This window comes from Filicampus tigris, chromosome 12 (assembly GCF_054856515.1).
Source record: "Filicampus tigris isolate MCC_2025a chromosome 12, RoL_Ftig_1.0, whole genome shotgun sequence".
Taxonomy (NCBI): domain Eukaryota; kingdom Metazoa; phylum Chordata; class Actinopteri; order Syngnathiformes; family Syngnathidae; genus Filicampus; species Filicampus tigris.
This window is the reverse complement of record NC_141228.1, coordinates 17,997,778-18,012,404: the sequence shown is the minus strand read 5'-3', so window position 1 is coordinate 18,012,404 and position 14,627 is coordinate 17,997,778. Positions and strand designations below refer to the sequence as shown.

At 40.6% G+C, this 14,627-nt stretch overlaps 3 protein-coding genes and 5 non-coding genes across 9 annotated transcripts; 2 read left to right on the top strand and 6 right to left on the bottom strand.

Annotated features, from left to right (window-relative positions):
* The first annotated feature begins 49 nt into the window (after positions 1-49).
* Positions 50-2,598, top strand: cep19 (centrosomal protein 19). Its single transcript, XM_086046908.1, has 2 exons — positions 50-352; positions 456-2,598. Exons 1-2 carry the CDS (start codon positions 223-225, stop codon positions 800-802), a joined length of 477 nt encoding a protein of 158 aa, XP_085903034.1. The 5' UTR covers positions 50-222; the 3' UTR covers positions 803-2,598.
* On the bottom strand, positions 1,087-6,239 carry ing5a (inhibitor of growth family, member 5a). The gene is made up of 8 exons (XM_086046905.1): positions 5,732-6,239; positions 4,910-4,981; positions 4,281-4,447; positions 3,830-3,941; positions 3,644-3,743; positions 3,316-3,451; positions 2,935-2,996; positions 1,087-2,869 (listed from the first exon to the last, which is right to left on the bottom strand). Exons 1-8 carry the CDS (start codon positions 5,766-5,768, stop codon positions 2,830-2,832), a joined length of 726 nt encoding a protein of 241 aa, XP_085903031.1. The 5' UTR covers positions 5,769-6,239; the 3' UTR covers positions 1,087-2,829.
* plekhb2 (pleckstrin homology domain containing B2) lies at positions 6,170-12,451 on the top strand. 2 transcript variants are annotated; one of them, XM_086046906.1, is made up of 8 exons: positions 6,170-6,403; positions 7,219-7,266; positions 7,422-7,574; positions 7,654-7,756; positions 8,969-9,008; positions 9,585-9,671; positions 9,752-9,866; positions 10,352-12,451. In XM_086046906.1, the coding sequence occupies exons 2-8, from the start codon at positions 7,230-7,232 to the stop codon at positions 10,486-10,488; spliced, it is 672 nt and encodes a 223-aa protein (XP_085903032.1). In that variant the 5' UTR covers positions 6,170-6,403; positions 7,219-7,229; the 3' UTR covers positions 10,489-12,451. The 2 variants fall into 2 exon arrangements, with proteins under 2 accessions (XP_085903032.1, XP_085903033.1); XM_086046907.1 differs by lacking the exon at positions 6,170-6,403 and adding an exon at positions 6,422-6,696.
* Positions 12,452-12,691: 240 nt separating this feature from the next.
* LOC147138924 (5S ribosomal RNA) lies at positions 12,692-12,810 on the bottom strand. Its single transcript, XR_015089140.1, has one exon. It is a non-coding gene; the product is annotated as a 5S ribosomal RNA (ribosomal RNA).
* Positions 12,811-13,165: 355 nt separating this feature from the next.
* Positions 13,166-13,284, bottom strand: LOC147138923 (5S ribosomal RNA). The gene has a single exon (XR_015089139.1). It is a non-coding gene; the product is annotated as a 5S ribosomal RNA (ribosomal RNA).
* Positions 13,285-13,542: 258 nt separating this feature from the next.
* LOC147138922 (5S ribosomal RNA) lies at positions 13,543-13,661 on the bottom strand. The gene has a single exon (XR_015089137.1). It is a non-coding gene; the product is annotated as a 5S ribosomal RNA (ribosomal RNA).
* Positions 13,662-13,974: 313 nt separating this feature from the next.
* On the bottom strand, positions 13,975-14,093 carry LOC147138921 (5S ribosomal RNA). The gene has a single exon (XR_015089136.1). It is a non-coding gene; the product is annotated as a 5S ribosomal RNA (ribosomal RNA).
* Positions 14,094-14,448: 355 nt separating this feature from the next.
* Positions 14,449-14,567, bottom strand: LOC147138920 (5S ribosomal RNA). Its single transcript, XR_015089135.1, has one exon. It is a non-coding gene; the product is annotated as a 5S ribosomal RNA (ribosomal RNA).
* Between the last annotated feature and the right edge of the window lie 60 nt (positions 14,568-14,627).

Here is a 14,627-nt window from a genome sequence, read left to right as displayed (position 1 = left end):
AATTTTTTCCATTCATCGTTGGTTTTTTTAATATGAAATTCAGGCATGATTTGGCGATAAGAGAGAAGGGTCCTAATCTAAGTGGCTGTTGCGAAGCTACTAGGCTAAACTCCTGCAATGTAACAGTCTTAATTTTTATTTAGACGTCATATGTAATGCGTGATGTGTTTTAATCCTATCGGCGTGCCTTTTTAAAGTATTTTGAGAAACAATTGACCAAACATGCGTTTCGATGCGAAGCGCTGCGGAGTGTGCTTCAGTCCACCTTCCATAGTGTTGATTTATGAAAACACAGAGACCAACAAAGTGAGAAAACGAGTAATTCCCGTGCGAAACTTCTCTCAGTATTCCGGTAGGTTCTGCTATTTATTACTGCTTATATTTTACGTGAGAAAAATATCATACATGTCACATAAAAGTGACAGAAAAGGAATCCACTATTTTACTCATTACAGATTACAGCCTGGCCGCTGAAAGGCTGAAAAACCACCCTCGGCACAAGGACTACCTGCAGGGGGTTTCCATAAAACAGTTGGAGAGGTTGCACATCATCCTGCGCGACCACCTGCAGGGCATCTGTTTGGAGCGTAGCCTGGCCTCGCTGCGGGTGGACCCGGACGAGGACCTCAACAAGCTGGACGACGACGTGCTGGCTCGCAAGAAAAGCCACATGGACGCGCTTTTCGAGAGGAACCGCACGCACAGAGAGGACCCCGGTTTTGTTTACGACCTGGAGGTGGACTTTGGCAAGTCGGCCGACGAGCAATGCAGCTGGGATGAAGAATCTGATGATGGATTTTAAGCGTATAGCCAATGCAATTTCTGACGAACTGAAATGCTGTTGAACGGGGCTTCTCACGTTTTTTGGGGACCACTGACCTCTTAAAAGGGAGACATTTTTCCAAGGATCAAAATTGACAAATTGGGATTATGAATGAACTTCATACACCGCCGCGGAGTAAAATAAATAAATAAATAAATAAATATATATATATATATGACCTAAACAGTGCCATTTTTGTTGCAGCTCTTAAATTGTCTCGTTGTTATATATAAAAAAATATTTACACAATGACAGACAACAGATTAATAACAGAGGACATTTATTTGATGTATAAAATATTGAATATACAAAATACATTGCCTTTGGCTCTTTATCTGTGGCTTGCATGACTTGCGTTCACAGTCGACCATGAGAGAAGACACTTAAAGCGGGTTAAGCGGTTTGTTAGTGGACAAGACCCCCACAAAAATTAGACAAATAACGGATATATTTTTTCCATATAGTCAGAGGTTTGAAATGTGATTTACTAATATAAACTTTGCAACGTCAAACCTCTAAAAGGGGAACGCTCATCAAAAGTGCTTTTAATACCACTGACCACCAGTACCACAATACATTCAACAAGGTCACGTTTTTATTAATTTATTTTTGTGAAAAAAAAAAAAAAATCTAAATGAAACGAAGAACGTCACGTTTTACGGGTTTGGTTTGAGCAGATCTGATCTTGTTTAAACATCAGTGCTGGAGGTAGTAGGTCAACGAAATATCTGACACTCTTTACAATTCACCGCCACAAATCTCAGTGAGGACGTTAAAAAAAAAAAAAAAGAAGCTTAATTTCTCAGCAGGCTTTTATAAAAAATAACTCTCATAAATTGAACTTTCAAGTATCCTAAATTATGTTACAAGCAAAGTAGACTGTCCAATAATTGGAGAAGCTGCAATTGTACAAGTGAGCATCAATGTGTTACACTTAATACTCGTGTTCCGTCATTGCATCACTCTTGTTATAGTACGTTGAAGGTGGGAAATGCTGGCTGTTACGGGGCCCGTATTATAAAATAACCCCAGTGTGCACAAATGGCAAGTGAGTTTGAAAGCTACTCAGTGTGATAATGCTCAACTGGAGCTATTAGGCGTGTAACGGTACATGTATGAGTACGGCACATTCGCGTTCCCGCACGGATCGTATTCTGTAAGGGTGACTGCCTCCTGCTCTAGTCGACTACGTAAACAAAAAGACTGCAGCTCAGCCTGTGGCTAGCGATATGCTATTGGCAGAATGTCAAACTGCGGCATCATACAGATGTGATTACCGTAAAATTATGTTGAACTATACTAAAAAGAAAACTTAATTACTGATCTCACACTTATTGATAGTGCACTGTCCCAAAAAGAAGACAAATTTCTGAGGTTGCACATCATACAAAGAACACAAACTTGATATTGGGCTTTCCTAAAAAGAAGACAAATTACTAATGTTCCACTAAATATAAATGCTGTGCGTTCCCAAAAAGACTAACTAGCGTATTAATTTGGGACTTCCCCAAAAGAATACAAACTATTGGTGTTGGACTTTCTAAAAAAAACAAAAAAAAATGTTGCAATTTTCCAAAAAGACAAACTATTGACTATTAAACTTTTCCTAAAAAAGAAGTTTTTGTCTTTCCAATAGAGAAAAACTAATGATGTTGCAGATCCACTTAAGCTGTTATATATTTGGGATTCTTTCATTTATTGGAGAATTTACTGCTAACAGTTTGCTGTATTTATGTTTGATTTTAAGCCATTAAATATGTTCCTGTTGACCCAAATATTGTGCTTTTTGTTCCCTCACCGTACTCAATGTGAACCGATGCGCGACCTTCAAACCAAGGTCCGTAGCGAACCTATGATTTTTGCTGTACCGTTACACCCCTTGTAGCTACACTCCAAAATCCACTTGAGGTCTTTTTAAGCAAGCTTGTATGAAGAGGCGCGAAAATATATATTTCTGTATATAATCACACTATTTTACTACCGCAATATAATAGATATATTTTTTCTTATTTTTTCTTCTTGTCTTGAGTGCATCGTGGACAAAACCTGAGAGAGGAAAAATTGGTTTGAGTATCAACTGGATGCAGTGAAGACGATTACCGCTTCCTCACCATTTTCCTTTGGGCTTTGTGGCGAGGTCGACGCAGGCGAAGTGAAACCACTCGATGGGACACTGGCGACGAGCAATTGACATGCGACAAGGGTTTTATGCATTTGATGCATTATATTAGATATACACTACTCACAAAAGTTAGGGATAGTCAACACTTTTTTGACCGGAAAATGCACAATAACCTTTACTGCTAAATTTAATTTGACCTTCTCTAAACCTTTGAATGTACATCTCCAACTGGTCAACAATCACTGATTATTACGTAGATTTGAATTTCATTAATTGCTCAGCCCTAATTTGAAGTCCGAAAGCCGAATATCTCGACGTTTTTGTGAGTAGGGTATATCGGATATCAGCGTATCGTCACGCGAGAGCTTACGTCGGGGTTGTCACAGCCGATCATCTCCCCGTATGACACCTGGTGACACAGACAGTAGGTGGGCTCGTTGGGGTCCACCGGCATGTCCAGCACGTCCGACGGCTGCATGGGCAGGAGGGCGTCGCTCAAGTCCGGGCTGCGGGTCAGAAATTTTGTGCGATCAGAACAAAAAATTCACAGGTGACAAGAAGCACATTAAGTTCACTTAAAGACCATTCAGATGAGATTCTCTGTGATCTCCATATTCTGCATCTACTGTTTAATATTTGTAGCTAAACACCCTATTAAAACAGGCTGGTTATGGTTATGTGAAAATATATCAACAAACCTGTTTTTTATCTTTTTCTTTTTAGGAGAATCCTCATCAGAGCCTTTCCTCCCTCGTCCCCGCGAGCCACGCTTCTCTCGGAGGCCGCGGGACTCGGCTTCTGTTGGCAAAAAAAAAAAAGTTTAAAATTCGAATAAAGTGCGATTTGGTCCAAAATGGAGGCTTCTCCACGACTGACTGACTGACTTTTCAGCGCTCGTCCATCCGCGCTTTCATAGCCGCTCACTTCCAGTTTCTCCTTCAGCTCGTTCTCAAAGCGCGCCAGGTCGGCGTCCAGCCGCCGTATGTGTTTGTCCACCTGTGTCAGCAGAGAGTACACAAGCATTTCTGCCTGCGCGCTTGGTTTTGTTTCAATGCTTTGTAATCAAATTACAGTGGAGATTTGAAAGTCAAACACAAGCCACTCTGCGAGGCTGTTTGACTTTTGATTTCGCTAAAGTCACTGGTTCTCCAAATTTTACATCAAGTACCACCCGGTTCTCAACTACAATTAAACAGGCTGTAAAAATCCTCACTTTATCCAAAACCTCAATGCTTGCTTTGGCCCGGGATGCTCACATGATCAAGAGTCAACTGTACTCATTAAAAAAGCAGAAAAAAACGCCTTATTAATCATTTAACAGTGTTTGGTACCAACCATCTCGTAGGTCTGCATGGCCAGTTGCACTTTGTCGTCGCTGAACTCTTTGCACTTGCTGTAGGCGCTCTGGATCTTTTGCAGGTGCTCCACCCGTTGCTCTGACGCCAGGTTTTTCACCTTGGCTACATACTCCTCGGCCAGTTTGTCGATCTCGACCTTCTTTTCTGTGAGGACAACATATTTGCAGATTTTTGCATCAAGTGTAAAACAATATTTAGCAATGGCTGGATTCAATTTTGTGTCCCCCCCCCACCCCTTTAATATTACAACTGAATATGAGATTCGTTTTTCAAGGTCCTTTCCCCATTCATTTTTAAAGAATACAAAAGCAATAAATGAGTAGTTATTAGAATAAACAATATCATATCTATCACATATAATTGAATTGTTTTTAATAAACAAATCACAGCCTTTGCGATTACAAAAATTGCATTCTACAATATTTGGATGTTGATTAGAATTCTATTAACTGTTAGCTAGCGGGCCATCCTTAAAGGCAAACATTGTTAGGTTGTTTTAAATACACAAAGTGTAATTCTCTTTGCTTTATTCAAGGAAAAGGTTTGGCAGGCCTCGAAAACTGACATGGAGGGCCAAAAGTGGCATACGCGGATTTACGTTATTACCTTCTGTCCTGTTGTCCAGGTCTCGCATCAGTGTGAAGTTTCGTTGCAGCTCACATGGGAGGTTTTCAATACCTAAAAGCAGATGACATTTTAGGATTTAGGTACATCAGTTGCTTCTTTCTTTACATAAACAAATCTTATAACATACGTCTTTTAAACACAGTTTTTAGTCATTCTTGATTTTTGTTGTTTTGCATTGCACTTTAATTGACTCCAACTGCCAGAGGGAAATTCATAGAGTGTACTTTGCCAATTAAGACGATATTGATTGTTAGTTTGATTCCTATTGAATATATACAAATCTTATAACACATGCATTACTTAATGGGAGATTTTTTTTTTAATTCACACAGTTGCTATGCATAATAGTGACAGCTATTTACAATATTTCTATTTCTTTATTTAGTCACATAGTATTATTAGATTGTAAATACATACACAATGCATAGATCTAGACTTGATAGATATGACTGGCGCGTAAATGGTTACTGAAAAAAGGCGGCTGACAGAACCAACAGGTTGCAAAAGCATGTTGTGTCGCTGCATTAAACATGATTCAGCAAACATAACACTTTGTACAAGCTCCGTGTCTAAACAGGCACTTTAAACGCGTCACTGACCATTTTACGACGCCGCAGCTAACTTAATTCACATGTTATTAACTTAGAGTGGCGACAGGCAAGGATGCTAAATGCTAAACTAGCTCGCGGGCTAACTTGCTTGTCACTTTACAGCCCATAACGAGAATGAGTCCTCACGTTAACTTTAAATAGGCGCAAAACTGTCAAAGTATTCGTGTTATTGTGCGTAACAGATACTCACTGTCTAGATAATGTTCCAAATATATTGCCGTCGCCATTTCGGATTAGTTATGTGAAGCTTCTACATGTGACGTCACGTCGTTAGCGCTGCCAAACTGACTGCGCAGTAGTAATTTGTTTTGCAACACTAGATCGACCGCCGGATGGTGGCGAGCGGAAACAATGGTACTGTAGTGAAAGTGCGATTGAATGCGACTTTGCACGCTCGTTCCTCACATGCGCAGTGGCGAGTAAGCGATGCACATACAGTATTGTATATTAAACAATACTGTATATCGGTATTTGAACATGCCTACCAATCAGGGATGATTGTTTCCATGTGACTACTTTAGGGAACAAGTCACTTAAAACGAAGACGCCCTCTTATTTGCTGGCACTTTCCAAAGCTGTCAGCTGATGGTTTACGTCATTGAAATAAATAAATAAATAAATGAATAAATAAATAAATAAATAAATTATTTGACTCGGAATAAACCAGCACACTCGGTCACCCGACGCGCTTAAAGCCTGCTGGAAGGTTTAACGCAAACTTTTTAAAATAACGTGGCTCGCGTTTTTCGTCAGGGGGAGGGTATCTTTAATCGCTCACTCTTTTTTTTTTAAACATCTCACTTCCGCTTTTGGGTTTTCAAGTTGAGTCCTCCATAACATTTCCACAACGACAACAAACCAGGCAAGTGCGACTTTTTCACCAGAAATACTGACACATTTTGTATGCTACGGACACATTTCGATGGTTTGAACGCTAAAATGACAATTGGGTCTATTAAATATAAGCTAAGACACGCTGGTATGATCTAAGATGCCTTTTGAAACAGCTTAATGTGGAGTGAACGAGGCCGTTTGTACTCAATCAAACAGCATAAAAAAACATTTCGTATCAGTGTTTGTACTCTTGAATTTATAACAACTCGCAGAACAAATCAGAACCAGGGCATCTTGTGGAAAGGCTGCAGTGGTCACAAGGTTTGTTTGGACACACCACACCCACACTGACGTGACTGGTCCAATCTTTAAAAACACAAACAGTATTTTATATTAGAAAAACTTTCATGGCAGGCTACCAAACAAAAATACCACAAAAAAGTGGATACAGTAATGTTGGCAGAGTGGTACTAGGCAGCAGTACAATCGCGTCCGACTATTTTCAGCATCAACAAACCGATAATATACCGCTAAATTGATAGAGGAATAACTCCACACAACCTGACTCGTCTGACACCGTGGAGGAAGTGATACGTTTGAGAACTTTAGTACAAAGCAACAAAGAATCAAAGGAACATACATTGTGGAAGAAGTGATAAAAAGCAACAAAGAATCAAACATGCAATACAGTAGCAAGACATTTGAGAGCGGGTCTTTAACGAGTTTAATTGCTATCTAGTGGAAGAAGGTGCTCTTTATGTCACCAACGTGATGTTATTTGTAGGAAATAAATCATTTTCGGACAAATGAAGTGAAATTGCACAATTGTGTGCGTGTGTTTAGGTGCCTCCAACATGGCTATGATGAAGAGTGGCTGGCTCCACAGGCAAAGTAAGGAACATCATTTACACAACTGTCATTGTATCACAATTACAGCACTACTTGTCAGTTTATATCTTCTGAAAGGCACCCCTACCTGAAAAATGTACATAAGTACTGCACCAAATTATCTGTACATCCCTCCAACGGTCTGACCTACTCGACAGGTACCATACTGCGGCGCTGGAAGAGGAACTGGTTCGACCTGTGGTCCAACGGACGGCTGGTCTTCTACAACGACCAGCAGCGGCGGGACATGGAGGACGACATCCACATGAGGGTGGACTGCATCAACATCCGCGGTTCCACAGCGTGTCAAGGTACCATTTTATTGAACCCGGGATGTCACAGCGATTACATAATTGGTTCGTGACGTCTCTTTCTGTGTCGGGGCTGCAGAGTTGAACCCTCCGGATGGGAAGTCGCGCGACGCTTTGCTGCAGATCGTGTGCAGGGACGGAAGGGTTATCAGCCTGTGTGCAGACAGCGCAGATGATGCCCTGTAAGACCCCTCATAACTCATTCGGTCGTTCTTTTTTGATGTTGTGTACAGTTTAGGGGTGTAAATGTACGAAAGCACTTTGTACTTTGAATTATAAGGTGACTGTTATGTTCACATTGGTACAGTAATGGAACAAAATGCAAAATGTTGAAGTGCTTCTTACTTGTGTAAACAGTAACACATAGCATTTTAAAATGAAACGGCTAGCAGTAAATTATCCAATAAATAACAATAATCTATATAATTAATACAATGTTATAATATATTACAGCATATCATTTTTCTTAGCAGGAAAATAAAACATCAGGAGGTTGTCTTCTTTTTAGGAGAGTGCACCGTCATTAGCTAGTCTTATTTAAGAAAATGCAACATCGATTGTTTGTCTTTATTTTTTTAGCCAAGTTTCTAGTTTATTATTTTTTTTAAATAATAATTTAAGTTGTACCTGTAGTTGCTCTTTTTAAGATAATGCAAATTAAGCAGTTTTGCCATTCTTTTAAGGAAGGTGCTAATTCAGTGGTTTGTCTTATTTTGAGGAAATTACAACTTTCCTTTATTTTTTTAGCAAAGTGCAGCCTCCATAGTTTGTCTTCGTTTTCGGAAAGAACAACAGAAAAAGTGTCCCGTTTTTTGAACGTGCAACCTCAATAGTTTGTCTACTTCCTGGAAAAGTGCAATATCAATAGTTTGTCTTCTTTTCATGTAAATGCAACATCGACAGTTGTCTTGTTTTGAGCAGAGTCCAACATCCAAAGTCTTTTTTCGGAATGTGCAACCTCAATAGTTAATTTTCTTTTTTAGGAAATTAACCTCTAAAGTGCTACTTCCTTTTTTGCAAAGCACAACACAAAAAGTGTGCCTTCCTTTTCGGACAGTGCAACATCAATAGTTTGTCTTCATTTTTAGAAAAGCACGACATAAAAAGTGTCTATTTCTTCGCAACGCACATCATACATAGTTTTGTTTATGCACTGACATTCACGTTCACGTGATTCCGTTTCAAATGAGCTCACAGATTTATCGTACTAAAAAGCTAGCATGACATTCACTAGTCAGAAGCTGAACCACATTGATTGTTTACGGAGTAGACATGGTTAGAGCGTGAGGCAGTTTCACTTACTGTACCAAAATATTTGAATATGAATACTCCTGGTACTTTTTTGGGGGGTAAGGTGATTGCGGTTTCAAAATGGCCTCTATTCTTCGTTACAGGGCATGGACTATGGCACTGCAGGATGCCAGAATTAACACGGTAAAAATCTGCTGTAGTTTCTATCCATTTAAAAAAAAAAAATGTTAAGACTACAGTGATCCCTTGTTAATCACGGGAGTTAAATTCCAGAACTGTAAAAATATATATTTACACATTTAACGCCATTGTTACAATAATTTCAGATTTTTCATTATAGTTAGTTTCTATGTTGTTTTGACTTTTCTTTTTGAAATCCAGTTAGTTTTTACAGCAGGTTTGTTAGCTTTTTTTTTTTTTTTGTTAGTTTTTTTTTTAGAAAACCCTTAGTCTACTTTTTATTAGTTTTAGTATTAGTTTTTGGAGCATTTGTCGAGTGCAAGATAACAAAAAAAAAGGTCACTAAGTGTTGTGTAAGAAAGTAAATTACAATTCTTAAACTGTCTAACTGAGGATAGTTTCACAAAAAATGTGAATGGGTTCATCAACATTTTAAAACACTTATAGTTGGGGACTACTGTAACAGCCATCCAAGCTGAACCCAATTTGCACAGAGATTGGGTCTGAATTGCACAAGGCGAGGCATTTATCTGCCTTTGTCGTTAGCTGACATTCCTGCTTTTAATTTGACATCTTTAGATGGTTACGGCTCCTCAGGTGGGCTTCACGCCAGAGGTGATGGCCTCCGCTCCGCCGCCATACTCAGAATACGCCCCCCCACCCCAGGTGAAGACACAATTTATGTCATCCAATGATTATTCTTGCACCAGGGCGTGTGATAACTCTCATGGTCCTTTTTTAATCAGTTCTACACTCAGGGCCAGTATGGAGATTATGTCGCAGCTTCTCCGCAAGCGACGCAGATCGTGTACGCCGCCGACGGGCAGCCCTTCGCCGTTGCCTATCCTTATCAGTACCAAGGTAAGACCCTTTTTTTAGTAACGAACACATGGGGTGATGAGTGAGAAGTGAAGGCGGACTACTAAAATCAATCGAAAGTCATCAAAGCAAACATGGTGAAGCAGCATTTTACTGTTATGCTACACACATGGAATAATAAGTTGCCAATGGAAGTGAAGTCAGCCCCAAGTAAACTTGCTTTTAAGTCCATCTTAAAAACGGTTCCCCTCCCCCCCATTTGTTAGTTACGGTCTTTTAGGAATTTTTAAAAATCAATTTCACTCTACGTTTAAATATCTTTGCATTAGTGGGTTGTAAGGACAATTGAGATTCTAATGTTGCAATTGTTGACTGGCAACATATAGGCATAATGAATGTGCACAAAATGCTCATTTGTGTCCACAAAATACTACTTTCAGATATAGTAAAATAACAATCGCCGTAAACACTAGCTAGATATTGTGCAATTATCGTTAACCGGTGGTTGCTGCTCTCTTACCCGGTAGGTGGCTACGCCGCGCCCGGCGTCAACCACGTGGTGATCCAGGAGCGCCAGCGCGACAACGGCGGCGACGTGGCCATGGGCATGCTGGCGGGAGCGGCGACGGGTCTGGCGCTGGGCTCGCTCTTCTCCGTCTTCTGAATAGTTTGTGCGTTGGTGTTGGTCTACTAGAGCAAATACGTATTCCTCTCCACTCTGCAGCAATATGCTTCCCTCTCTGCGTATGATGCGTTCTTGACGGTCCGAAAATATTCAATTAACTTCCGCACTTTCTCCAATGCACCGTGTGAGTGATGGCTGTGCTATCCTTTCAGTATGTGATGTTTGATGTGAACTAATTTAACCAAAAAAAAAAAAAAAAAGTTGAATCGAGTGGAACCTCCATAGTGCTGGTGCTGGTTGATTTCCATCCATCCATTACATCACTGTGAGTGACAAGTGGCGCACGCCGTACGGTGCTTCCCGAAAAGGCGTCACAGTGCTTCACTTTTTCCACATTTACTTATGTACCTCCACACTTTTTGCTATATTATCATATTTTTTTCCAGAACCTATTCTTCGTTATTTGCTGAAAAACTTAACTGTTCACTTTGGCGTCAACTGGTGGCAACTTGTTGTCAAGGAAGTATAGTGGACCCCTGCTTAGTCGTGGTTTGGAACCTGCACATTTATCTTTTATTTGAGTTTTATGCAGAATTATTTATTTTTTTAAATTTTTTTTTGTTTGTTTGTTTATTGAAGCAACCTCATTTATGATGATGATGATGATTATTATTATTATTATTATACGCAGATTTTTGCTATTCGCAGGACCCCCAGTCTCTATAACCCATGAACAGCTGGTCCACCTTATGTTGAAATTGATTAATTTCATTTCGACATAAGTGCACAACTACAGGCAATTACAAACATTTTTCCAGGGGGCAAATTAGGGTAAAAAAGGGTCTGAAAATGTCTGGCAGTGAATGAGTTAAATAAGGCTTCAATCACATGAAATGTAGAAAAAGTGAAGCTATTTTAATGTGCGCTGTACACCTTGCGCTGACTGGTTGTCAATCAATCGCAAGGTACTTAAAGGCAAAGGAGCATTCACACTCAGAATTCCCATACTGCTCGTCTCTAGGGGAAGTTGAAAAAAACTCACGCAGGACATACAAACTGCCTTCATTAGTCTTCAATTAACGTCTTAAGTACCCCAAAGAAACCCAATATGAATGAATTGGGTCAAACGGTCTCTATCCCCTATAGAAACGTTTTAACATTATTAATTTAATTGTATTTATCATATTGTACTTTACAAAAACAGAAAAAATTGGGGGGGTTTTTTGGCTTGAGGTGTAAATTGCACCACTTTTAGGGCGTTAAGACTTTGAGGTTCCATCGTAAAACAAAACGAAAAGACTCCTCGTTTTAACATTCACACACTGTACTTATGATCTTGAAAGCCATATCATTTTTTCACTGTCATCTCATTTTGTTTACTGTTGATAATGTTGTATGTTGGATTTTTTTTTCATGTTTTATGGCTGTACAACATGGGACAGTTTAATTAGCTCCAATTCATGTAATCTTTTAGGTACTACTGCTACACTCCCGATTATGCTTTTGGCCAAAGAAAGAAAAGTTCCCAGTGGGCTGCTCTGTGATGTCTAACATCAACAACTTGCCTTTTCCTCACGTTTTTTTGAGTTGTCTTGTCACTTTTCACAGGCTGTTTGAGGTGTCTAGAGTGGGAAGTGACGTCATATGTGATTGTTTTGTTTCTTACTGGCAGCTCCTGTATGGTAGGTTTCATTTCAACCCGTGTTTTGAGCCGATTCTGTTTATTTTTCTGAAGATCCAGTTAAATTTCTGTTCACTTTTGTTACACAACATATCATTTATATCATTTCAAATCGGTCCAGTCGGACTGATTGACTGAATTGACTCTTGATCTGTTCTCAGTAGAAATATTGTTAATTAATAGCACCAACTGAAGGATGTTAATATTTACAAGTGAAGATGTGAAGTTAAATGTACTAAATTAAGAATAACCCTGCTAAATGTATGAATGTTCATCAAAGAGATGTATTTTAACAATTAAATGTATTCACAATATCGTGAATGATTCTGTGTTTAATTCAGGCTTTTGTCAAGAACACATGGTAGTTTTTGAATACAAGCTGTTTTTGGGACATTGCCGACACTTGTTTGCATCATAGGAAGTCTACAAAAAGAATGGAGAAAAATACCCTCGGTCATCAAAACATTTACTATGTTCCCACAATCAAGGCAAATGTAGGATATTTTAGCTGCTAGAAAGTAGCTAAAATACTTGGAAGTCTTTTGTGATAGAGGTGTAAAAAGCTTACAGCACCTGGTATTCCCAGGCGGTCTCCCATCCAAGTACTAACCAGGCCCGCCCCTGCTTAGCTTCCGAGATCGGACGAGATCGGGCGTTCTCAGGGTAGTATGGCCGTAAGCGAAGGAATCGCTTCGAATATAGTCCTTTATAGGTTACGCTCACTCGGGAACGAGTAAGGTTGCTTTTGAGATTTGAGGTGTGGGGAAAAGATTGTCGTAGGCTATTCGTTCTGTCTGATTTTCTCCTCCCTTTTTCCATTTTGAATTCCCAGCCACCTACAAGGCTAGCATGTTCTCAGCGGCTATCAAGCAGATACAGTACTTGAAGGCTTCTGAGAAAGAAGCATTTTGCACTCTCAGCCTACAAGGCTAGCGTGTGCTCAGCTAGGAAAAAAAACATGTGCTCAGCTGCTAGAAAGCAGCTACAGTACTTGAAGGCTTACGCGAAAGACAGATTTTGCGATGTAGGTGCAAAAGCTTACAGCACCTGGTATTCCCAGGCGGTCTCCCATCCAAGTACTAACCAGGCCCGCCCCTGCTTAGCTTCCGAGATCGGACGAGATCGGGCGTTCTCAGGGTAGTATGGCCGTAAGCGAAGGAATCGGTTCGAATATAGTACTTTATAGGTTACGCTCACTCGGGAACGAGTAAGGTAACTTGAGATTTGAGGTGTGGGGAAAAGATTGTCGTAGGCTATTCGTTCTGTCTGATTTTCTCCTCCCTTTTTCCATTTTGAATTCCCAGCCACCTACAAGGCTAGCCTACTCTCAGCCTACAAGGCTAGCGTGTGCTCAGCTAGAAAATAAATGTGCTCAGCTGCTAGAAAGATAGATTTCGCGATGTAGGTGCAAAAGCTTACAGCACCTGGTATTCCCAGGCGGTCTCCCATCCAAGTACTAACCAGGCCCGCCCCTGCTTAGCTTCCGAGATCGGACGAGATCGGGCGTTCTCAGGGTAGTATGGCCGTAAGCGAAGGAATTGGTTCGGATATAGTGCTTTATAGGTTACGCTCACTCGGGAACGAGTAAGGTAACTTGAGATTTGAGGTGTGGGGAAAAGATTGTCGTAGGCTATTCGTTCTGTCTGATTTTCTCCTCCCTTTTTCCATTTTGAATTCTCAGCCAAGGCTAGCATGTTCTCTGCGGCTATCAAGCAGATACAGTACTTGAAGGCTTCTGAGAAAGAAGTATTTTGCACTCTCAGCCTACAAGGCTAGCGTGTGCTCAGCTAGAAAATAAATGTGCTCAGCTGCTAGAAAGATAGATTTTGCGATTTAGGTGCAAAAGCTTACAGCACCTGGTATTCCCAGGCGGTCTCCCATCCAAGTACTAACCAGGCCCGCCCCTGCTTAGCTTCCGAGATCGGACGAGATCGGGCGTTCTCAGGGTAGTATGGCCGTAAGCGAAGGAATCGGTTCGGATATAGTGTTTTATAGGTTACGCTCACTCGGGAACGAGTAAGGTTGCTTTTGAGATTTGAGGTGTGGGGAAAAGATTGTCGTAGGCTATTCGTTCTGTCTGATTTTCTCCTCCCTTTTTCCATTTTGAATTCCCAGCCACCTACAAGGCTAGCATGTTCTCAGCGGCTATCAAGCAGATACAGTACTTGAAGGCTTCTGAGAAAGAAGCATTTTGCACTCTCAGCCTACAAGGCTAGCGTGTGCTCAGCTAGGAAAAAAAACATGTGCTCAGCTGCTAGAAAGCAGCTACAGTACTTGAAGGCTTACGCGAAAGACAGATTTTGCGATTTAGGTGCAAAAGCTTACAGCACCTGGTATTCCCAGGCGGTCTCCCATCCAAGTACTAACCAGGCCCGCCCCTGCTTAGCTTCCGAGATCGGACGAGATCGGGCGTTCTCAGGGTAGTATGGCCGTAAGCGAAGGAATCGGTTCGAATATAGTGCTTTATAGGTTACGCTCACTCGGGAACGAGTAAGGT